Source organism: Hippichthys cyanospilos, chromosome 11, assembly GCF_059441005.1.
Source record: "Hippichthys cyanospilos isolate Australia breed blue-spotted pipefish chromosome 11, RoL_Hcya_1.0, whole genome shotgun sequence".
In the NCBI taxonomy this organism is placed as follows: domain Eukaryota; kingdom Metazoa; phylum Chordata; class Actinopteri; order Syngnathiformes; family Syngnathidae; genus Hippichthys; species Hippichthys cyanospilos.
This window is the reverse complement of record NC_142379.1, coordinates 6764708-6789115: the sequence shown is the minus strand read 5'-3', so window position 1 is coordinate 6789115 and position 24408 is coordinate 6764708. Positions and strand designations below refer to the sequence as shown.

Here is a 24408-nt window from a genome sequence, read left to right as displayed (position 1 = left end):
GTGTGTGTGGCGTTTTGTTTGATGGAGCTTTGTTGTTTTAAATTTGTGCAATTCGTTTACGCTAAGCTAAATAAACCCTCAAATTGTCCTTACATTTCCCAAATCTTTCCAGAACACTTGACAGTTGACATACAAGCACTTCGTAAATATCCTGGATTCAAATGGAAACTTCAATTAAGTCTCTTCATTTAATTACAGGAGAATCGAGAAAATGTCTAAATTTACAAATTTTCTACAAGTCAATGAAGGCACCGCTATGACGTAGCCGCAATAGTTTCCGTTTTCACAACACTGTTACTTTACTGATCTCAGGTCAGTTTTGTCGCATTCAAACGCATCTACTCCAGTATTATTGTCGAACGGGATTGCTACAGAGTCAGTGGGGAAAAAAAAAAAAAGCGGAAACCGGAAGTTAACATTGCTTGGCGGGACCGACGAAGCGTTTGGCGCCATTGGGGACAATACACCTCAGTCCACTGAAGAAGCAAGACGTGCAGAGTCTGGGGTCTTACTCATTAAAAAAATTCTAATAATAAAAAACAGTACAACTTCTTCGCAGCGATGATTCAGCTGACTGACGGCGCGATAGCGGTATGACTGCCCTGCTTTATTTTTGTTCCCCTCCTTTCTAGTGTCTTCATCAGTAACGTACCGTCAAGAAGAAGCTAGCTTAAAACTGGCAATCCTTATAGAATGTTGTTTTTTTTACGTTTGTGTGTCTCTCAAGTATTGCGTTGTTTATTGTTTTTATTTTCTTCGCCGCAGATACTTGCTCAAACGTCTAATCGTAAATGAGTATTGAAATCTTTTGTACTCCAATGGATATTACAGTATTAACTCGATTAATTGATTTCTAGACCTTGTGCAGTGGAAAGAATGAAATCGGCTCCTTCGTGCTTCAGTTGGTGGTGAGTTTGATATTTGAACACAATCGTTATTGCTGATGGGCACAAGCTTTATGTTCTAGAATCGTCATAGCGCAGTGCCTTAAGTGGCGCTGAAAATAGGATACCAAATATTTACATAATTAAAAAAAAAAAGTACTAAAGTCACGTTGAATCCGAAACAATGAGTCCTAAAATAACAGTTGCACGCTCAGGTTAATTGTTTAACTACGACCGTCTAGTGGAGGAGCATTTAATTGCTCAGCCTGACACTAAACGTTTCTGGCATCGATAGGTTATTTTAGTATCATTTACTATTATTTTTAGTAAAACATTTTCAGGCCAGTAAAGCGAATGGATTTCCGGGGATTTTGAACCACTGCAACCATTCAACATGACATGGTTCCTTCAGATCTTAAAAGTTGTAAATGGTGTTGAGTCAATTTAAAAATGAGGCTTTACTTGGCTTAATTTGTCTTAAAGGGACACTGTGTAAGATTTGACCATACGGACAGCAGGAGGTGCTGCATTTACCATTGTCTGTTGCTATAACAAACATGGCAGCCTCTGGAGAAGTTCCACCCCCCATTAAATATAATTTAATGATAACTAGACCTATGATTATATTTAAAACATACAGTTGCTCTTTGAGAACACATTTATTTGCAAGATTTTTAATTTTATAATCATTTAATTTATTCCTTTTAATGAAAAAATGTCCCCTTAAAGAGAAGTCAATCTGTTTTTTTAAACAATATGTTCTGTGTACCCACATTAGTCTAAAGAGCATTGTGGTTAACATTGTTGAATATTAATTAAGTAGCAAAATCTAGCAGCCATTTTGCTCTCGACTATAATGAATCTCTGAGTTGCTTGCATTCAGTTAATGACCAATCAAGGCTCACCTGGTGTCCGTGTGGTCATGTGACGTTTGTAAACTGAGCCACGAGTCAGCAATTGTGATGGGATTTTTGTCCATCAGAATCTGGCAAAATGGCCATCTTTAAGATGGATTTAGAAATTGACAAAACTGATATTAATCAGAATGCTGTGTTGAGACTATAGCGGGGAACAAAAAAAAACAAAACAATGATCTGTGTTAGCTTTATGTAATCACAACACCCCGCAGTTATAAAAACCTCAGACAGCAGGTTTTTTTTAATTGTTTGTGAATTTTTTCATCTGGTTTTATCACTTAACATATTTCACTGTTTCCAAATGAAAACTTAATTATTAGTTTTCGTTCACGATGATGATGAACCTGCTACTCTCATATTTCAGAGCATCCGTAAGATTGAAGGCGGAAGTGGTCCAACTCGCTTTCGTGTGATGCTAAATGATGGACAGCACACCATGTCCTGTAAGTCGATGAACTTTTCCGCCCATTTTTTAAAAATCTTTAATTATTTTTTTTATTAAAGATCTTGTTTCCCTGGATGGCTTCTTCTATATTGTAAGGTCAAATGTGGTGTCATTACAAAAGGTGTTGTTGTTTGTATTTGTTTTTCTTGCGCAGCATGCATGCTTTGCACACAACTTAACCACTTGGCCGAAGACAAGCTCCTGGCCCCCAACTGCGTTGTTCTTCTCAAGAGACACGTGACCAATCTTCTCAGGGATGGACGGTAAAGTTTCTCCAATCCTAGCGCTCCTTTTTAAATTTGGAACTATTTGGATATTGCGTGCGTGTGTTGTGTACATACATACACACACATTTGGAGTGGTAATATTTGTCTCATGATTCGATTTGGTCTGATTCAAGTCTGAATCGATTTTCGATTCAATTAATGATATCTTTCAATTTATTGATGTACAAAAGAGTCATCATACTACTTTAGTATGCTTTGCAAGACAATAACAAAGGGAGACACAGTGTCTTTTGTTTTATTTTACTTTAATTTATGTAAGTTTTGATTTACAAGAAACATGCTTTTTTTTTTTTTTTTTTTTACAAAAATAGATTGTTGACAATTGCTACTCTTTGTAGCTAGCTCTAAGTTGTATATGTAGGTTTTTATACAACCTTTTATGGAAATTGTGGCCCCCAATTAATTGTGAATCCCGCATGATACGTTTTGAACTGTAAGGGCTTGTGGAATTTTGCAAATTGTGTTGTTTTCGTTTGGTAATATGTACCGTATGTAACATTTTTTGTATTGGAACGTTCGTCAGAAATGTTATCATCATTTTGGAGATCGAGGTCCTCAGGTCCGCGGCTGAGGTCAACGGCTGCATCGGCAACCCGACCCCATACAACGACGGTAAAGTTTCAGCATTATTCGTTAGGTTTGATATGAAACTGTTCATTTGTATTTCCTCCACAATTTGTCTCAAATTTTCTTGTCTACAGGACTGGTGAAAGCCGCCCAGCAGGCCACGGCGCCAGCTGCACAACCGACCGCGTCACCTGCTGCCCCCGTCAGTCGACCTCCACTTCAGGCTCAAATTGGAAATGACCGTGAGTGTTGCTCGCTTGCAAACCCTAATCTAACCTTTTTATTTACATTGTTACCAGCGCAGGTTTCATACAGCCCGGCGACACAAGTTGAATTCTAATCGGCTAAAAACTCTTAATATAAATCTATAGCACTTGCAATTCCTAAGTGTGTGTGTGTGTGTGTGTGTGTGTGCATGTGAATATATATATATATATATATATATATATATATATGTATATATATGTATATATATGTGTGTGTGTGTGTGTGTAATGTATGTATGTATGATTTAGTTTAACAGTTCATACGTTTGTGCTTGATCTTTGTTTTTTTTGGCGCCGCCTCTGGTCGCTGTTGATATTACATACATAGTGAGAAGAATGTTGCCACATGAATTACGCAACATAAACCGAACATTTTTTTTAAATACTTTTCAAAGGGCGGCCATTTTGTCACTTGACTTTAAAAAAAAAAAAAAGGGCCACTGTTAAGGGCCACTGTTGCTCAGGTACAGAAAACAATCATTACTCACCTTCCGTTTTGAGTTTGTTCGCTTGGCATTCACAGCTGAGGTCGTTGACTTGATTTCTCTTGAAATGTCTTGCCTTTTTTGTGTATTTAATTCAATGCGAGTTGAAATTTTTGCAATACCTTCATCAGAATTGGGGTTTGTAGTTCATTATTGGTCTTAAAATGTTAATAAGTCGACTGTCATTTCCTTAGATCTTCATGTAGCCTAACAAAAGCCTCCACATGATGCATTTCTTAGCCCTAATAAATTAAACAATGATTAAAATAAAACTACTACAGTCTCGTAAATGCATTCGCGGGTCATATCAACCACCAGATGGGAGCATTTCTTCACTATTCAAAGTACTAGTCTCAGACTGGACAGTTTGACACCCTTTGAAAAGCCTTCTCCTCTCTCTTGCCCTTTTTTTTTAAAGCTTGAAAGAAAAAAATAGTCGCAAACCTCCTAGTTTGAATAACCATTGAAATTGTGTGGGTCTTTGACACATAAGCGCTTGATGAGCACCTCTATACAGAACCTATAACCAGTAGCAATCCAGCTCTGAAGAGGGTGTTATTTTTATTTTTTTTTCCCGTTCTTGCTCGTCTTGGCTGTCTCGTGTCATAGCGTCTCCTTCATCCCTCTAATCTGCAGAGTAGAGAAGGATTGAGTTTTGGGGCGAGCATCCTCCTCATTAGCGCGGTCATTGTTGGCGCCTTTAGCCGGGGACTTAATTACCACAAGTGCAGCCGTTGGCCAAGTGGGAGGACTTAAGCGGACACTTTGAACTCTAATCCTCTGCGTGAGCTGCACGCAAGGGGAGAAAAAAAAAAATCATCCTAACGGGGGAGGCTCACGTGTTTGGATCGCTCTTTGGCGCTCCCTTGGTGGAGGTAACAGTGTTTCACACTCGCCCCTGTTCTGTGAATCATCTTTCGCAATGCCAGGCTGCCATCTCACACTCTTTATGTGCTGCTTCATTCTGCCGCCCTTTGAGCCGCCAGCTGTACATTTATATGATCATTGATGAGTTAGTAACACTGCTGGCCACCATCAGTGGAATCTAGTCAAAACATCTTTCCAGAAAGTAAAACTTGTAAGTACCAAATTGGAAAAAATACAATGAATCATGTTGAAATTTCTTTGAAGGTTTTTCAAGTATGAATCAAGCAGTAAAAGTCACCCGTTTTAATCCATTTTGCCACATGCTGTCCACTGAAAGTGACGTCACAGTGGCTCACGTAATGGCCAATCATGGCACAGCTTTCCAACGACACATGACCAAACGGGGAAGCCGTGATTGGTCATTACCAGCAACTTGTGGCGTCATTTTCCATCAACAGCAAAATGGCCTCCCGCCCCTTGAGATGGATCAACATGATTGATGCTTCCTATTCCGCAAATGCGATAATAATCAGGTAGCATAGAACATATTTTCAAAGTTTTGGGACATTGCTTCATGAAATATGGCTATTGATGAAGCCAGAGTTTTGTTTGCATTATGGTTGTAGTCCAACTCATTTTCACACCACTTTTCTTTAGTAGATTTTTGTGAGTTGCTATAGCTTCGCAAGTCAGTTTTGTAAATTAGCATAAGCCTAACTAGCAAAAGCCTAATCTATAAGTTCTAATATATTTGTAACAATTGTGATTTTATTTATTGCTTGTTAAACGCTCACATGGAAAGAGGACATTGAAAAAAATTATTACAGAAATGCCAATTATTGCCAATTAAACTGGGTCAGTCCTTCTCAGGGGAACCATTTATGCAGTTCTCTGTATTTTGTTATGAAAATTTCAAAAGAGTGACCAGCCCTTCCATTTGAGCAGCAGTTAGTTGCCTGTGAAAGCTAACTGGACCGAAACCATGAAAGAAAAAAAAAAAAAACCTACTGTATCTCTCCTACTTTACTGTGTCACTGAGCCAAAATGACTGCTGCGAAAAAGGTCATGGCGCCATCAAGCGAGTACATCTCACTCCGCTCTTCTTCACACGCCATTTAGCGCCCTCCTCCGCCTCTTTCCTCCCTCTAGTGAACAGGGCGGTCGGCAAAGATTTCGGGAAGAAGCCCGCTGCGCCTGCGACGCCGGGGGCTCCCGCCAAAGTCGTGCCCATTGCCAGCCTCAACCCCTACCTGTCAAAGTAAGTGCTGCACATGCTTAAACGTCTAAGAATGTTCAACATTATTATGAGTGTGTAATAATGTTTAAAAAAAAAAGATCATGTCACAGTCATTTGAGATTAAGATGTGTCCGCCCTCAGATGGACCATCCGAGCTCGGGTCACCAACAAGAACAGTATCCGCACATGGAGCAACTCGCGTGGCGATGGTAAACTTTTTTCCATGGAGGTCGTGGATGAGAGTGTAAGTTTTATTCACGCACGTTTTTCAATGCGGGCCTACGCCTTGCAATGCCTTACTTTATTGTGGTTCCAGGGAGAGGTAAGGGTGACCAGCTTCAACCAAGAAGTGGACAAGTTTTACGGACTCATCGAGGTTGGGAAGGTGGGATATTTTTTTTTCCCCCTTTAGATGATAACAAATGATTTGCTTATTTAGGTTTTTCAAGAGAACTCTATTTGGCCGGATTAACATTGCAGGTCCAAGTGCACAATTCAGATTTAATGCCAATTTGAAAGCTGATATCATTTTCATTTTAAGTGACTAGTATCTGATATGACTGACAGAATGCTGGAAGGCATACAAATAATTATAGCACTGATAACAGTGAAGAAAAATAAAGATGCAACAACTAATAAGTTATTCATTGAGAATACTGTTCGATGATTTTTTTGGACGACAATCGTAGCCGTGACAGCACGGTTGCAATGAGTAATCAACAAGTAGTCCATTAGTTAAATCTAAATGTTTTGATAATAGATCAATTATTCGACAACATTTTTCGCAATGGCAGATTTAAGTAAAATGGAGGTGCAATGATTGACACAAATACATTGATACATTTTTTTTGGTAAATGATTAATCGTTTTGACTACAATTGCAGCATTGAGAACATAAAGGCATGAAAGATGCACGGATTTTTCAACCACTAATAAATGATTAATTAATAATCTACTGTTTGTTTTACAGTTGTAGTAGTGATGGCATGGAAGCAAAATGAAGGTGCAACAATTTTTAAATGAATTGATAATTATCTTTCGATCATCATTTTACTGTCTACGTTCAAAATGGTCAAACTTGTCCGATTTTTTTTTTTTGCTTATCAACAGTAAATCTTTGCCAATCTTTTGCCAAACTTGTGTATTTACTTGAACCTGACTCCAGTTTGAAGACGATTGTTTTGTTTTTGCCCCCTAAATCCACCCCGCCCTATCCCATTTGTGCCACTTGAGAGTCTACACGTCTGGAACTTTGTCACTTGAACCATCCAGTACAAATCTGGCTTCTGCTGCTTTATATAAAGCCTTACACTTGTATCCGTGCTGTGTGGTCAGGTCTACTACATCTCCAAGGGCTCCCTGAAGGTGGCCAACAAGCAGTACAGCTCGGTGAAGAACGACTACGAGATCACGCTAAACGGCGAGACCTCCATCATCCCATGCGAAGACAGCTCTGATGTTCCCTTGCTGCAGTGCGACTTCATCTCCATTGGCAACCTGGATCAGAAGGAGAAGGACTCTTTCGTGGGTAAGGAGACATCAGACCATTTTTTTTTTCTCTGCGGACTCGCTCTTGGTTTAATGGCGGCCGACTCCCACCCCCACAGACGTGATTGGCGTGTGCAAGAGTATGGAGGAGGTGACCCGCTTCACCACAAAGAACAACCGGGATGTTTTGAAGCGAGCCATTAACCTGATGGACGCGTCCGGCAAGATGGTGACGCTCACACTGTGGGGAGACGACGTGAGTAAAAAAAGTCCGAAAAAACTTTATCGGTTGGGCCATAATACCGTATGTTTACGGACAATTAACAAGACCCTTTTAAATCATATATTGCATTAATTAGGACATCAATGACACAACCTTACCGAAAAACAAATCCTAGCTTTCATTCAGATTAAATTCATTTCAATTCATCTATTCAGTCATTAGACAAGCTTACTGGTAATCCCCCCACAATGGCCTTATTTTCTCTTCTTGTCTTAATTTTGGGGAAGAAATCCACTTTGTAAATGTCGTGTTATTGAGCGATGTATATTGTTGCTCCAGATGTTGACTTTTTACCTGCAGCTCACTGGGACTGTGTTCAGTTTTCTTTTATTTGTTTACGAAGTGAGAAAATGAAACAGCTCCTCCTGTTTGTTTATGCGCTTTTTGCTACAGGGACGCGCTAGAGCCACACAAGTTGGTTTATGCCAAACAAGTGCAAAGGATATCGTTTTTTTTTTTCTCTCTCTCTCTTTTCCCCTTTGATTTGTCTGTGCCAGTGTTCAGTTCTTAAGTACTTTGTGTACCACTAACATCCTAGTAAGGATGGCTCAGGTGGTCCAATTGTGTTTCTTTCTCTCAAGGGTTTTGGCAGAATTACTAGGGAAATAATAAACCTGGAATTGGATTTACTTCGGATTTTGGCCTATTCAAAGTGCGGATAAAAATCACGTATTGTCTTTTATTCAGAACTTTTTTACATGACAGTAGATGCCTTGGGTGAATACATGCATGAAAACACCAGTCCAAACGAACAGTCTAACAACCCCCGCCTCGTCGTGCAGGCGGAGCAGTTTGACGGCAGCTCTCAACCCGTCGTGGCCATCAAAGGCGCCAAGGTCTCCGACTTTGGAGGCCGCTCGCTCTCAGCGTCCTTCAGCAGCACTCTAATGGTTAACCCGGACATCCCAGAGGCCTACAAGCTGCGAGGCTGGTAAGTGCGCACGTGGCTCACAGAGGGGTCACCTCGAGAAATTTCTTGCCGGGATCCTCCTTGTAAACATGCGACAAGGTGCTTTTAGTAGACCGTTGAAGGCATCTTATGCAATTTACATCCCGCGGCCCTCTATTTATTCGCCCTGAGGCTTCCTGTTATAGTTGGAAGAATTGTAAGGAAAGTTGCATTTTCAATTCCCAAGTTATTATGGAGCATGTTCTGATTCTCATTATCACGATTTCCCGCCATTGTGCCGTGGTTGCGGGAGGGGATGATGGGCTTGTTCCAGTGAGACATTGCATGGAAATGGAAGTAATTCTTTATCTGGGGAAGTGCATATATTGGCCTCCTCTTCGCCTCTGCATCTGCAGGTGGAATGAAATCCATACTAATGTCTTTGGTACAAGAACAGTATGTTACGGTTCTGAAACTTTGGTTTGTACTTCTCTTCAGTGCTGATGGGTCAGACGTAGATTTGCTTGTATCAGTACATATTCCATGTCCCCAAATGTTTAAAAATGTTGAGTCAAAAACTCCATTCTTTTCCAATGAGTTCCAATTTTTCCCCTATTAGTTATTCTATTTGTTTCATTCCAATCATACATTCAGTGTTACACTTGCATTGCTCCCAAGGTGAACAGACCTAAATACTTCGAATTTCAAATTGAAACAATTTTCAACATTGCAACATTTTGTATATATCCAAACCTCCATTTTTTTTTGTTTTGTTATTACACCAAAATTCTCATATTAAAACATAAAATTTCTCATTTGGGTGAATACGATTTTAATCCAAATCATAAACCCAACAAAGATTTATTTAAAGAGGATTCAATTTATGAAAGTATAGATCCTAAATAAAATATACTGATTTTAAATCCATTTCGGTATTAATGTGCAAAAACATATTCATAGCAAAGGGCAACCTTGCACGCTCTGATCTCGCCACTTCGTCACTTGCGTACAGAAAAATTGGGAGAATATCCAGAGTAAGATGAATAGCAAATCATTTGACTACCAGTGGAAGAGTAACAACCATGTTTGAAGAGATAACGAGGAGGAAAAAGAGCACGTCAGAGAGAGCCATTCATTGAAATGGGAGGAGCCATTTGGTGCGTCAGATAGTGATGACTTTTAGGGCTTTTAGACATGTGTATTCAACGGTGTCAAAAAGTAAAGCATTGAGTCTTAAACATTTTATTGCATTCCCTTAATTGCATTGCATTTTCTAATTGTAGCTGTAGTAGTTCTGATTAACGTCCATCTCTACTGCAGCAGACAAGTGCTTACGTTTCGAGTCTGTTTTAGTTTTTCTATCAGCTATACCATAAGTGGTTTCCACTTGATCAAGAGCTTATCCGCTTGATCACAATGACTTTTTGACTCTACTCTTCTGTTAAGTAGAAGGCAAATTAAGAGCACTTCTTAAACCGGACATCTTGACTCCCTCTAATTGTTTGACGATTTCTTTGCTCGCCCACAGCTTCCCTCTCTATTGTAGATGATACTTCATGCGGCCAAAGACAGACATTTGTCTCTTTTAAAGAGCACCTGATAGCTATTAAGTCAGTACTTGAGGCCCCACAACCCATGCGGCTTCCTTTTCCGAGTTTAGGATAAGATAAGAAAATTCTTTATTTGTCCCACAGTGGGGAAATTGCATTGGCAACAGCATTAAGGATAAAACAAGTGACACGCCAGATAAACATTACACACAGAAAATATATATATATATATATATATATATATATATATATATATATATGATAGATACAATATAATAAGGATGCACTATATATACAAAATAGCTACACTGCATTAGATAGATTATGTATGTAATACATAATGGCGTAATATATAATGGCGTGTATTAATTTCTGTTTTAATATCAAATGAATGACTTTTTTTTTTTTTTTCCTATCATAGTAAATATATGATGGAAATTAACAGAAAATTTAGGCCAAGCTGTTTGTTGTTAAAGGATAATGTTCAGCAATCACTGTACCGTGTCATGTTCCCGTTTTGTCCTCATGTTCATTGGCGGTTGCGCTTGTTTATCTCGCAAATTATGTCGCTTGCCGCAAGCCAAATCAGGTCTTACTGTACGAAACTAAAGGAAATGTGGCTTTGGCTAGGATTCCTTCCCATTCAGTCAAATGGTTGATCCTCAATGCCTCTTTGCGCCTGTTTCATTGAGACGCAAGGACAGCTCGCTTTGTTGCCGTTCTAGTAATCCTCGGTCTCAGCCTGGTCGTCACACGGCCAGTGTCCCTCGGCTTTGATTGTTTCGTAATGGAAAACTGAGTAAGAGAGCAAATCAATTAAGCTCCCAAAGACTCTTGTGATGATTCTTTTCAGTCGCACTCGGGAGAGGCTTGGCTCTTTCAGGGCGGTCCTTTCAGCTATTGTGCTGTTTGCGCCTGAGGAATTGTCTTTGCTCAGTTGGTTATTGACTAAAACGCCAAGGTATTAGCATTGCCACTTAGAAGGCATTTTAGTAGAGGCTGCTAATTACCCCACCAGGGTGGTTGCTTTCTTGTTTGTTAGCAGGATTAATAAGAAAGTCATCGATATTGTTTAGGCAACAGAAAATGTCATTAAAAGTTAGAGAAAGCTCCAAAGTGTAGCTGGAGAGAAAACTGCATGAAAAACACCACAAAAATGAAAATAACTTGACTTTATCTAGATATTTTGCTCTTGATAATGATATACAGGTACAACATCTAGCCTATGGTGGACAAGCCTTCTCACCTATGCATTGGTGTTTTGTGCCAGTAGGTGGCAACAGCAGCTTTTAAGAAAACAACCTCAACCCTGTCAGCCGCCAAGCATGGGTGCTGCAGATTGCTTTTGCCGTATTTTTCTTTTTTTTTTTTTTAACCACATGCGGATTGTGTCAAAGCTTCCAGCATTGTCACTCAAGGCCAGGCGGACGTTTCTCATCAGCCTCCCCATCACTCCAGCCCTTCACTCATCCGACGTGATGGGAAAAAGAAGCAAACAAGCCACATTCGCCGTAGCCCGGTGACCCTCACGCTTCATTATAATTTCTGCTTTTATTTTAACGTTTTTAGAGCATCACTGACTGAATTTGTGGTCAGGGACTCAATTTTCCTAGGCTAGATTTTCCTCTGCGAGGGGGAAAACTCAAAATTCAAGTGCGGTGTGTGCGCTCATGCATGCAGTTGACTGCTTGTCTGCGATGGCATGTACATGTCATAAATAAGCTCCCGATTCCTTCATACGGCTCCTTGCTCATGTTATACTGCCTGTTAAACACTTATACCATAACTCAGAGTGAAAAATAAACAGTTTTTTTTTTAAAGATATTATTACAACCAATGAATCACCATTCTAGGGGGCCTCATAAACATTTATTTTTATCACTAGCTCTTAAGTAACGATCCGTCATCATCGATTTACAAAATGGTGGTCATGTCAGCCATAACAGTATACACCCCAAAAAAAAGTCTGACATGAGCCTCCAGGGAATCCACCCAAATAAGCCCCAGTCAGAAGCAGGTATATCCTAGACAGATTGGCGATCTTACCCTGCAAAGCTATTTAGCCTCTTGCCATCAAATGTAAACGAAGCCGGATGTCAAATTTGATCATTTTGGGTTTTGTTTATAAAAACTGGAGTGTGAGGGCTCCTTGATCATTGTCACCAACTTCAATTTTCGTTTGCCAACCTTTGGGCTGAGGCACACATTTTATTGAGGGGTTTATTGTTGTTCATTACTCACTGAGTCCCGACCAATCAACCAGTCAATTTTAGAAAAATTGACAAAAATCTGCTTAGCAACAAATTTACACAGCATAACATGAGACAAAGATAATGACATTCAAGTACTGCCCACGTTCTGTTGATTTTTCTATGTTAAGTTGAAAAAAGGCTATCGGATCGGTCAAAGTATTATAAACCATATTTATATACGTGTGTGTGTATATATATATATATATATATATATATATATGGTGACGTCTTTTTGCATTTTCATGACAGAAAAACGCACGTATTCACGCTGTTGGAATAATCTCCATCAGCCGCGAGCTTCGTGAGAATGAGCGCTCAAAATGATTGATGGATGGATGCGCGTTGTATGGCCCGCTGCCATTGAGCTACGTTATGAAGGGGGCAAGGCAGCCACGCGGTAATCCGTGGATTCCACACTGTAATCCGCGGTACACATCCCGCCCACTGCATGCATCTCCGGTCCACCGTGCCACGCTGCGTCACACATTCCCTGGAATGTCAAACTGCGCAAGTGCGTGGATTGACAACTCGCACGATTTATTTAAAAAAATAAAATACGAACCGCAGTGCGGTGGATACACAATATGTAGAACCGCTTTTATTCATTAACATGGGGATGCAGCGGAGCAGACGCGACGCATGATGTGGAATCCATGGTTAAGAGGCGCAGTCGGTCCTAACAAGGCGTTTCACTTCCTGGTTACAAATATCTTGGTACCATAAAACCCATTTCATCAGAAATCAAATTGCCAGTGTGCTAAATGGAATTTATATGCACATATTACACTGGAAAGAATAAAATGATTTTGTATGTAATTTCTGTGAACGCGCATTCCCCCACCCCCAAACCTCTCTTAGTTTGACTTGGATTGTCCTAGTGTACCCAATAAACTGCATTTAAACTCCCACATTTTCCAGTGTGTAGCTAAAAGCTCGGAATAAATGTTAGCACGGGCCGTTATGTTATCTTGGCGGTAATGAGGCTACTTCCGGAGACTGCTCCTCCTCGCTCATGTGCCCGACCTCATCCCTTCACATGCCGACATTTAACACGTGTTAGACGTGCACGCGCATACCCGCCAACCTGCAGTCAGGCGGGCTCGTTTGTCTCCCCACGAATGACACCTGCACATTTTCTGCCGGATCTAATTTGTTTCATTGCAGCCGCTGTTGCGTGACTGTGATGCACCCATTTGTTTTCTGTGCTACTCATTGTCTGACATCAAGCACTGTGTGTAGCCCGGACACTGACGCCATTGATCGATTGACCCCGCCCCCAGTATTTATACCTAAGAAAATAGAGGCGGGCAAACTTCTAAACTGTTCTAAGCTCTAAATCAATTGAAATAACCAGATATACTGATTAAAACTTACAACATAAGCGAGACGAACTGAAGGGCTACCAAGAGGTCAAAACCGTTTGAAAAACCGACACATTCACTTGCAAAGAGACGAGGTGCATGAGCTCACCCAGGATGGTTTTTTAACCTGTGCATTTCATTTCACTTTAAAAGGCACATTTCCACCAAAATCGTAAGTTGAACTTCCTTTATTTCCCCTCCTCACCCTACCTCTGGTACTCCCATTGAACACCTGCTTTGACTATTGAGCAAGGATGTTGTGCATATCCGTGTGGTGTCATTCCACAAGTCAAGATAACACTGAGGCCACTACTTATTCGCATGCACAATTTCAAGTGAAGCCTACACTACACTTATATAAATCGGTTCGCTGCCATTAGTCATCTAAAAAGTGGAACGTGGCAGCTGGCGCGTTGCCTCGGCAACACCCTGCTGTATTAATAGGGATGCTTTCAATTAGTCATGCCTTCAGGAGCAAGGCATGTATTTACAACCTGACCTGTGCGCCGTTGTGCCTCGTAGCCCAACACATTATTGAACACTTGATCTCGGCAACCATTTTAATCTGTCCCCTACTCTCCAATTCGTTCTCTTTTCCCCCTTTTTTTTCCACCTGCCTTCTCTCTTGTTGTCTTCTGGATTATAGGGGACACTGTGCGAAAATGGGTTTTTTGATATGACTGCAACAAGCCCGACCCAAGATGACTTTGCTATCCCTCTTCTCGTGATTTATTTCGCAAGCCTTCTCCGCTTTTCACAAAAGCCATCAAACACGCACACAAAAATGAATGTTCTGACTGCAACTGGTTGGCAGGCGTGTGGATAGGATTGTGTTTTCCTCGTGATTTATTGAAGAAGCGCAGACTTCGCTGTAATAGACACCGTGCTGCCATTAGGATGGATTAACGCAACAGGTCAAAAAAGGAGAAAAACCTAAAGGGAATGTCAAAAAAAATCTTAACAATAATGTTCTATGCTGTGTCACTTGTCTATTTTACCACTTACTATCAACTTAAAATGACATCACAGTCGCTCTGTTATCGTCCAATCATGCCTCACTTGTGTTCTGACCCCTGAAAAGCCGATCCATGATTGGTCACCCAGAGGAACTTCAATGTCATTTTCAGCTTCTTCTCCTTGTTAACAGAAAAGTATCCGCTGTCGTGCAGGTATGACAAGGAAGGCCACACCATGGAAGGACAGTCCATGACCGAGTCGAGAGGCAGCGGCGGCATCGCAAACTCCAACTGGAAGACCCTTTGCGATGTGAAGACGGAGCACCTGGGACACGGAGATAAGGTACGAGGCCTCCGTGCCGTTCTTCGAGGAGTGCAAGCGCAGACGGTTCCCACGCGGAGGCCGCCGTGCACACTGGCGGTGTGTAGTCTCTCCTCAGTGTAACCTTGTCACATCGCAAAGGTTCTATTCCGCCAGCAGCCCCGATGATCCGTTCTAATCATTAACTTATTAAATCGCCGCAACAGCACTTATGTATACCGAAAGGGTTCCTGATCTTCTCTTCCAGCTCATTAATCTGCTGTCTTCACCGTCTGCCTGTTTGCTCTTGCTGAAAGTCACATTTATCTCAGCTATCGATTACATATACTCTCCCCCTCCTCTTTTGCCCCCTGTAATGAAATTACCGCCCGTAGATAAGTACAATAATATGTGCTCTTTAATTTCCTAGCCCCTTGTTTGTACTGCAAAGGGAAATGGTGTTCGCAGAAGTGTATAAATCAACTGGAGCGGAAAATGACGGCGGGCTCCGAGGTATTAGCAGACGCCATTTAACTTGATTTAGCACGCGCTCCACGTCTAGAAATCACAATATGTCGAGGGGGATGAAGTTAAGCAAAGAGCAAATTGTGGAGTGGTAACGCGGACATTTTTTAAACCCCTTGAAATCGGCTCCGCATTTGTACGCTTGAACTTATTGAAAAGTATTCATTAACAATGAGCGAGTTCTGATAACAGGTATTTATATCGGAATGATGTCGGCCTGTATCGATTAAGTATTGCCGATGATGGTGATACCAGTCGCCGTTTTACTTATTTACTTATTAAACTGTACCTATTTAGCCATTTCATCAGTAAAAGATATTTTCCTCCTACATAGGCCAATATGAAGGGGAGCACTTGGTGAAAATGCAAATTTTTACAGGGGGGAAAGAAAGGCTCACAGGGATCCGCCATTGAAGCGGTCTCGGTTTATTTTCTATTAAATTAATCGTTATGAAGCATGAAATAATACATTAGAATAAAACTGAATATTATGCTGCAAAGGTTCGTTTTGTGTCTTCCTCAAAAAGAAAGAAATTTGAACCTTGAGTGAAGGTTTGACTTGATCAAAGACTTCACCAAGCGGTCCCATTCCGTTGACCCCCGACCCAAATAATTTGATGACTACATTATTTTTCTTGGACAATTAACATCTTTACAAACACATTTTGCCACTTCTGTCAACTTAAAATGACATAAGATATGCTGAAGTCTCAGGTAACCACCAATCTTGGACCAGTCATTACTCAGCTTTGGTCGTGTTGTTTGCAAACTGAGCCATGATTCAAGGAGATTTTGTCACATGTATAGTACAATAGCACACAGTTTACCTGAGCTGAAATTCTGTTTTAAGTGTGCTGGACTGGTAAAATCGTTGTATATGACTTAAAAACAGTCAATTATATGTAGATTTTATGCGTACCATACGTTCGACACCGCTGATTTAGGTCTATTGTTTGGCTAGCATCTCTGTAATTAGCATGCTAATTATTAGCTGTTATTTTCTTTCTAGGTGTGTTAGCATCGCCTGACTGATTAGAGTTACCATATAAATAGTACTCTGGCATAGGTGGAGAACGCCATGTGTGAAAATGTCAAGCTATATCCTGTAGGCGGTTCCGTAATTGACATGTAGCGGTCGGGAAACGTCCACAATTGCCCAAATTGTGCCCACTGTACCGCATTGTAGAAGCGGGGCTTTTGACTGTGTCCTGTTATTTTCTTTACAGGGCAGCCCAGACTGTCCCAATTCCCAAACGCTCATAAGAAATAACTTACTGCTTCACCTTTAAGCCTCTTTTTGAGCTGCCTTTTTAAAGCTCTTCTGTCATGTGGAGGCCAACAACGCCGCTTAAGCCGTCCTCGTATTTCACCGCCGTCCACGCCGCGAGCACGCAGCCGGCTGTCAGCCGAAGGCCTTCTCATATGGGTGAAAGGGTTTTGACCCCCATCCTTTGGAAGCTCGCGCTCTTCCCATGTCGCGACAGAAGAGCTGAGCCCAGGCTGTCGAGCCAAACATTGTGGTCGAGGCCTCTGAAGACCGCGCTTCCCCGAGGAATTCCGCTGCGATTAATTGCCCCTGTCACCAAGTGTCAGTGCCGCAAACTTCTCGTGCCCACCTCCTGCCCCCTGTGACAGCAACCTGCCACCTTGGCGACAAACAAAAACTGAACCCCCCCCCCTCGCCAAGACACATCCCTCGGTCAGCTAATTGAAGAAGGATAGACTCAAACGCCCCCCCTTGAAAGGCGACAAGGTACCGCGAGGTATTTTGGGGGGGGCGATAACTCCCCATAGCTTTGTCATATCTCACATTTCATACATTTTTTTTTTCTCCCTCTTATGGTTTCTCCAAAGTGACATTTTTGCTTTCTCCACCTCGTTAATTAGGGTTAAATGTCACCCGCGCTACAACACAATGGGAAACATGAGATGGGCCACAATGGGGATGTTTGCATTTCGGAACAATCCATTCTATTGCATCCCACGAGGCTGACGTTGGACCGGCAATCGTCTAAACGGCGCCACAAAGCGTTTTGTGCCAAGGACACAAGTCTGTTTCATTTGGAACAAAATATTGTTTGGGACTGTGCTTGAAAAATCTTTGTGCGAGCCAAAAATTTGACAATGATTTTTGTTATTATTTATTTATTAATAGTCACGTAACATTTGCATTGGATTGTTTGTCAGGCAATCGCAGGGCAGACACAGACGGACAGCCATTCATAATTCCAAACACATGTAAGGACAATGTAGGGTTTTACGCAATGTGGAATCAAAGAGAAGCAGAAAACAGAAAACCCCCGCACGCATGGTGAGAACACGTTAACTCCACACAGGAAGGCCGGAATCGAACCCACGGCCTCCGCATGCGAGCCGGATGTGTTAACCAGTCTTTTACTGCGACGCCTAAATAATTCACAAAATGTTAACTGTCGAGACTGAAATTCTGAGCATTTGGATAAATTTGTCTAATCAGTCAATCATCAAAAATAATGATTGATTAATCATAAGTTTGATTGAGTAGCTGTCGATTATTTGCTGCACTTATACTGTTAAGTTAGGGCAACCCTTAACCCTTCCATTGGTGGTTAGGCTAATACACATGTGTCAAACTCAAGGCCCGGGGGCCAGAACCGGCCCGCCACATCATTTTATGTGGCCCGCCAAATGCTGATTTGATTTCAAGTTTCTAGCTAAACTTGCAGGTTGTCTTTAAAAAAAAAAAAAAAAAAAACCTGTTCCAGATCTATCTTGAACAGTTTTTACCAGCCTCTGATTTCAAAACTAGGTAAGGATGTAAATAAGCAAAAACAGTGTTTATTAGACACGTTTTTCTATTTTGAAGTCCTATGTTTTCAGGATTTTAGAGAAATTCAGGGGTACGTTAAAATTTAAGCAATGACTGACATTTTTAGACTATTTTTAGATGTATTCCGGCCCTCTGACGGAAAGTATAACTACAATGTGGCCCACGATAAAATATTTTTGACGCCCCTTTTCTAATAAATACATTATTCAACAGCTGTGCAATTCTACATTCATTAGTAATTTCAACTAACTAAACGCTCGATTTTTATGGCATAGCAGGGATAGGAATCGGCAGGACTACCAACAATTCAGTCCTCTTTTGCTTTTTTAATAAATAAAAGAGGTTATCAAATACCTGAAGAACCACATCAAATGAAATAAAGCAACCAGGACGTCAGTGACGTCTCACCACTCATAAAAAGCTCCTGTTGTCGAATGATTTGGTGTCCAACAATCACTTAATAGAATGTATCTGCATTCAAGCCGCCTCCCAGTTTTCATTCCTGCGCCCCCCACTCTTTAATTTTTTTTCTTTGTATCTACTATTTATGAATGTGAAATCCATTTCCCCTGCTTTGGGTATTTTCCATGCAGATGAGGGATGTCTCCTAAAAGCTATTTATGTGCGCTCGGTGTCTCGGGCTTGCGGTAGCAGCAAGCGCTCATTTGCATCGCCGCCGTTAGGATTCTGGTACCTCCACCCCACCTCGTTTGCTTTTAAAGAAAAAAAAGGTTGTTTTTGTGTGTGCTTTGTGTTTTTCTTCATGCTTGGGGCATAGAAAGGTCATGAAAGAGTTGAAGTTGAATTCTCATAGCAAAATTCGGCCTCCCTGACTTCTAAGGACTCAAAACGAACCTCATCGGTACCAGCTCTGTAAAAACGTCAGTCTGTCTTTATTTTAGGCCGACTACTACACATGCATCGCTACTATCGTATACCTGCGCAAAGAGAATTGCCTCTACCAGGCGTGCCCGAGCCAAGACTGCAACAAGAAGGTGGTGGACCAGCAAAACGGGATGTTTCGCTGCGAGAAGTGCGACAAAGAATTTCCCAACTTCAAGTACCGCCTCATCCTATCTGTGAGTGACTAAGCACTGGGCTCCCTCAAGCCACCATTGTGATGTGTATGCATTTTTTTTTTTTTTGTCTGGATGATAGATTATGCACTGAAGCGATGCAAAAATACTACATCCACATGGAGATAAATGGGCCGTTGTTTCCTTTTAAAATGCTGTTTAAGGAAAACGTCCCCATGTGGATCGAAACTAAAAGTTTCCCCTCATAGAAATGCTAAACAAGCAAACGTTTGTCCTTCACTCCAGATGTCTCTTTAACCGTTTTTTTCTGTGGTAAACAACTGCCGTCTCATTTTTCCTTCACTGCTGTCAAAATAAATATTACACATAAATCTCTCATAAAAAGGAGTCCTTAAATATACAGTATATCATGAAATGTGTTGATGAGGTCATTGTGGGAAACTATCATTCAAAATAATGATTAGGTGAGAAATGAAAGGTAGATGTGCAAATAATTGACTTCTATCACTACTTTACGCACAAACTAAAGTCACGGTTTGTTTAAAACCAAAAACAAAACAAAAACACAAACACAGAAGTAATAGATAAGCCCCTTGTAGTCTATGTCTGTTGAAATGCATTGGGAGGAAACAAATGACCTGTATTTTATTATTTTATTTTTTTTAATGACCTTTGTCCCCCCCCCCCCAGGCTAACATTTCAGATTATGGGGACAACCAGTGGGTGACCTGCTTCCAGGAGGCCGCCGAGGCCATTTTGGGCCAGAACGCAGCTTACCTAGGACAGCTCAAGGACACGGTAAGTTTTAGAGTTTTTTGTTTTTGTTTTTGTTTTTGTTTTTGTTTTTTTAAGCTATAATCCTCTGAATAAGGTCCCATTTCTTGTCAGACCCGCAGTGATTTTTTTATTTTTTTTTGTAGAATGAAGCCGCTTTTGATGAGATCTTCCAGCAAGCCAACTTCAACACCTTTGTGTTCCGCAACAGAGTGAAGCTTGAAACATATAACGTAAGTCCAACAGGTTATGGGGATGTGCTTCATCAACTGCGTGGCTTCCGCTACGCCAATCGTCCTCAATCGGGGCTTCATTTTATTTTTAGAAACCATTGGGCCAGGTAATTAAACCAAACAGAATGGTTTAAAAGTTCTTCAAAGCTTTCCATACCTTTTCCGAATCAGATTAATTATGTATACTATTAATTAAACAATTCTCATTTTTAAATAGATTTATTCATGATGACTAATAATTAACTTTTAGGTGTTCGGCTTTAATTAAAAAAAAACCTAACATGTTGCTATTCCAATCATTTACATAGCAACCGCATCCACCTTTGGCCTGCCGGCGCTGCTCGTTTTCCATGGCTTTTCGAAGCTACACACACACACACACACACACACACAGCTTTGTCGCAGTCACACAGATCGAGTTTTGTTTTGCGGCGCATAAAAGAATTGATTGGGCTGGGCCTCTGAGCAGGAAGTCTGGAGCCCAGCCAACGGCCACATCCGCCTTGGTGGTACAGACCAGGCCAGTGTGTCGCTCTCGTTGCCAAAACGGAACGCTTCTTCAACAGACACCTGCAAAAACGCCTTCTTCTGTGAGATTCGGGCGCCGCGTCATCAACCTGCGTTCAAAAAAGGCTGTACAAATATTATTAATTCTAAAAACCACAAAAAAAAGGAAAATGAAAAGTTCTTTATTGCCGTTCCTTGTCTCCTTGGTTTGATTAACCCAGACCTTGAGCGGTACCCCAAATCCACATTTAACCACAGAATTCTGGTCAAGCTAACAATGGAGAGCTTCTCAACACCTTCTCTGGTCCGGTTTCACTCCCTTCGCGCTAGCAACGGCGAAGTAGCCGTTGGAATACTGCGGAGATGGCTGTTTTGGCCGATTAACAGTGCAATGCTCATTAACTGGCTAAAATATTGCGCAAACCATACACTTCAAATTCGATTTCCGCATTCGGTTTCAAAGGCCAACGGGCTTCTCGATTTGAGTGAGCGCAGATATGTTCTGTGATCTACTTATATCAGGGGTGTCAAACTCATTTTAGCCAATGGCAGCTTGGTGATCATGCGGGCCGGATTCGGTCCACGGACCATACGCTTGGCACCTCTGGTCCGATCAAATCTGTGTATTATGTCTCCCCCTGGTGGCCAAGGCATGCGCACCAAAGTAGAAGCACAATGACAGTCATCATGATATACAAACTGTTTAATTCTCGACCTTCTTTTAAAATATTCCTGCCAAAACACTGTCGAGTTTTCCAAAATGGACAGCAGACTGCAAATGGCCCACTGCTGGTGCTTTGGGAGTTAGAGCACAATCCAGCGCAACCTTCGCTTCTTGTTTTATTGCTGCCCTTTCGGAGAAGCGCAACGTCATTAGAATACAGTGAAGGCGCAAATTTGCTTATTCAGCATATCTGAAGGTCATTTTATTTGAATGGCCATAAAGAGAAACGTCCCTACAAAACCAGAAACTAAATGAACTGATGTAACAAAAGTACTATTGCTTTTCAATTATTAGGCTCCCCTTTAACCTGTGTGTGTGTGTATGTGTGTATATATATATATATATATATATATATATATATATATATATATATATATATATATATATATATATGCTCATGTTATGCAGTGTGTGTGTGTGTGTGTGTGTAATATATATATGTATGTATATGTATATATGTGTATATATATATATATATATATATATATATATATATATTTCAAACTTATACATTCTGGTAGAATTTTTTTTTTTTTTTTTTTTTTAAATCTTGGGCTATTTTATTTCTCTTTAGCGCTTGATAAACAATCGTGCCACCATTTTGTGTTCACGTTGTCTGCATACAGCGTCCTCTTGCATCATCATAATCATAATAATATGCGAGAAGCAGTGCGGCACGCTCGTTCTTGAATGTGGGCACCGGACCAAAGGCGAGCTCAGGATTTTTTTTTATGAGCAACGAGGGGGGATTAATGGAGACAAAACGAGCGCAACCTGTTTACTTGCGGGGAATAATGGCTGACCTTCGCCGTCTAGACGGCTGCGGGGGCGCTGGTGGCATTTTGGCTGGCCCGCTGCTCGCTGTCACATTAACCACGTCTATCGTATTCAGCGCTTCTACGTGGAGAAATAGAACATTCCATTATCCATTATCTGTCGTACTTGCACTATTGTTACATTGGGATGCGTTTTCATTCGCCGAGTGTTTTGCTTCACAAAAGGATTAAAGCCTTTACAGGTTTGTCTTTCAGGCGCTGGCCGTGTAGGCTGGATGCTGATAAATGGGGCTGAATATATTTGAAAGTATTCTTCATTTCAGTTTTTTCACCATCTTATTGCCATCGCTATTTGTTTTTTGTTTTTTTTTTCTCGTTTTTGTTTAGCCGCCTGTGTGTTTTTACCTTTCGTACCAAGAACATCATCAGACTTGTTATACATAAATGATTTAGTCTTATGTAAGATTTACAAGGGGTCAAACACAAGTCCCGGGGGCCAAATCCGGCCCGCAGCGACTTTTTATGTGGCCCGCAAAAAGCAAATCACGTAAATTTACACCATTCTTGCTAAACTCAGTTCCAAAATTTGTTGTGTATAATAAGAGTCGAGATTTTGCAATCATTTTTGTCTTGTTTTCTCACAGAAACGTACTTTTATTCAACTCACTGTTATGTTTTACTTCTGATTTCACAACGAGGAAGCCATCAATTTGTGTACACTCGTAGTACTATGAGACTATTTCAAATTGACTTTGTTTCCTCATCGTATCGCCCCAATGAGGGAAGATGGAGTTGTAACTAAACGGCCTACAGCAAAAATGAGTGACTCCCCGGACCTAAAAACAAGTATATTTAAAAGTCAAATAACAGCCCTAATGTAAAGAAATCCTTGGACTTGCAGTAAAACGTCAACTTTCTTAATTATAAGTGTTAAGGCACCAAAAATATATGTTTTTATTTTATAAAAAGAAAATGGCTGAATAAATGGCCAAATATTTTCATCAAACCTTAAAAATAAACAAAAAAACAAGTAAATGTATACATAATGTTTTCTTGACAAGCATATTTTGATGTGGTCTGCCAGGATGAGTCCAGGATCAAGGCCACAGTGATGGACGTGAAGCCCGTGGACCACAGCGACTACAGCAAAAGGTTGATCATCAACATCAGGAAAATGGCCACCAAGTAGAACGCCACAAAGTCACGCTAATCGTTTATGCTAGGCTTACATGTGTGCTCTTCCTATGTTGTCGTTTTACGTTCTCGCGAGTAAATCCTCTTAGCCCGAAAAAGCCCAAACATTTGGCTCGTCACGTTTGAACTGTTCTTGTTTTGTTAGCGCGTTGGCGCCAGCGCGAGTAAGACAGCGCGGGGCGCTTGTGTCTTAAGTTGGCCCCGTTGTGGCTTCACAGCACGGCGGTCATGGCAGGAGACCCCAGCCCCTCTTTTCACAAGCTGCGAGAAGCTGTGCGCGCCCTGATAAGTCTTGTTTATTCGCCGGGTTCTTATTCCGCTGCACGGGAGACCATCTTCCAGCGGAAAGGCGCTAGATTGTTTCTCCAAGACTTTTCTCTTCTAGTTTTGACTTGTCTTTTTCCTCATGTGTAATCAAGTCACTATCTTTGTTGCTCGATCAATTTTGTATAATGTAAAATGCGAATAAAAGTGCTTTATTGGACCTTGTGTGATTTTCATTTTAACACAACACTAGTGCAGTGGTTATATATATATATATATATATGTATATATATATATATATATATATATATATATATATATATTGTATATAAAATCAAATACATCAGGAGCTAAGCCATTCGATTTTCTCACTCACAGAAAAAAAATATATAACACTTGCACTAACGATGTCAAACTCATTTTTACCATGGGTCATTGTGTCATTGTTTTTGTCGGGGGGCCTTTAAAGCCAAATAAATTTGAAGTATGATCATAACACATTTTCAAATAAGCGGCTGCTAAAAACTGTT

The 24408-nt window shown here is 40.8% G+C and overlaps 1 protein-coding gene across 1 annotated transcript; it reads left to right on the top strand.

Annotated features, from left to right (window-relative positions):
• Positions 1–384: 384 nt before the first annotated feature.
• rpa1 (replication protein A1) lies at positions 385–24098 on the top strand. Its single transcript, XM_088427423.1, has 17 exons — positions 385–591; positions 858–908; positions 2166–2244; positions 2401–2509; positions 3057–3145; positions 3235–3342; positions 5868–5976; positions 6097–6199; positions 6272–6340; positions 7291–7483; positions 7563–7699; positions 8509–8657; positions 14948–15077; positions 19272–19448; positions 20097–20204; positions 20327–20413; positions 23505–24098. The coding sequence occupies exons 1-17, from the start codon at positions 562–564 to the stop codon at positions 23607–23609; spliced, it is 1833 nt and encodes a 610-aa protein (XP_088283549.1). The 5' UTR covers positions 385–561; the 3' UTR covers positions 23610–24098.
• The last annotated feature ends 310 nt before the right edge of the window (positions 24099–24408 follow it).

Coding starts and splice junctions, on each gene's coding strand:
- rpa1 (XM_088427423.1), top strand. CDS start 562: ATGATTCAGCTGACTGACGGCGCGATAGCG. Junction 15,078..19,271: donor ACCTGGGACACGGAGATAAG/GTACGAGGCCTC, acceptor TCTTTATTTTAG/GCCGACTACTACACATGCAT. Junction 19,449..20,096: donor AGTACCGCCTCATCCTATCT/GTGAGTGACTAA, acceptor CCCCCCCCCCAG/GCTAACATTTCAGATTATGG.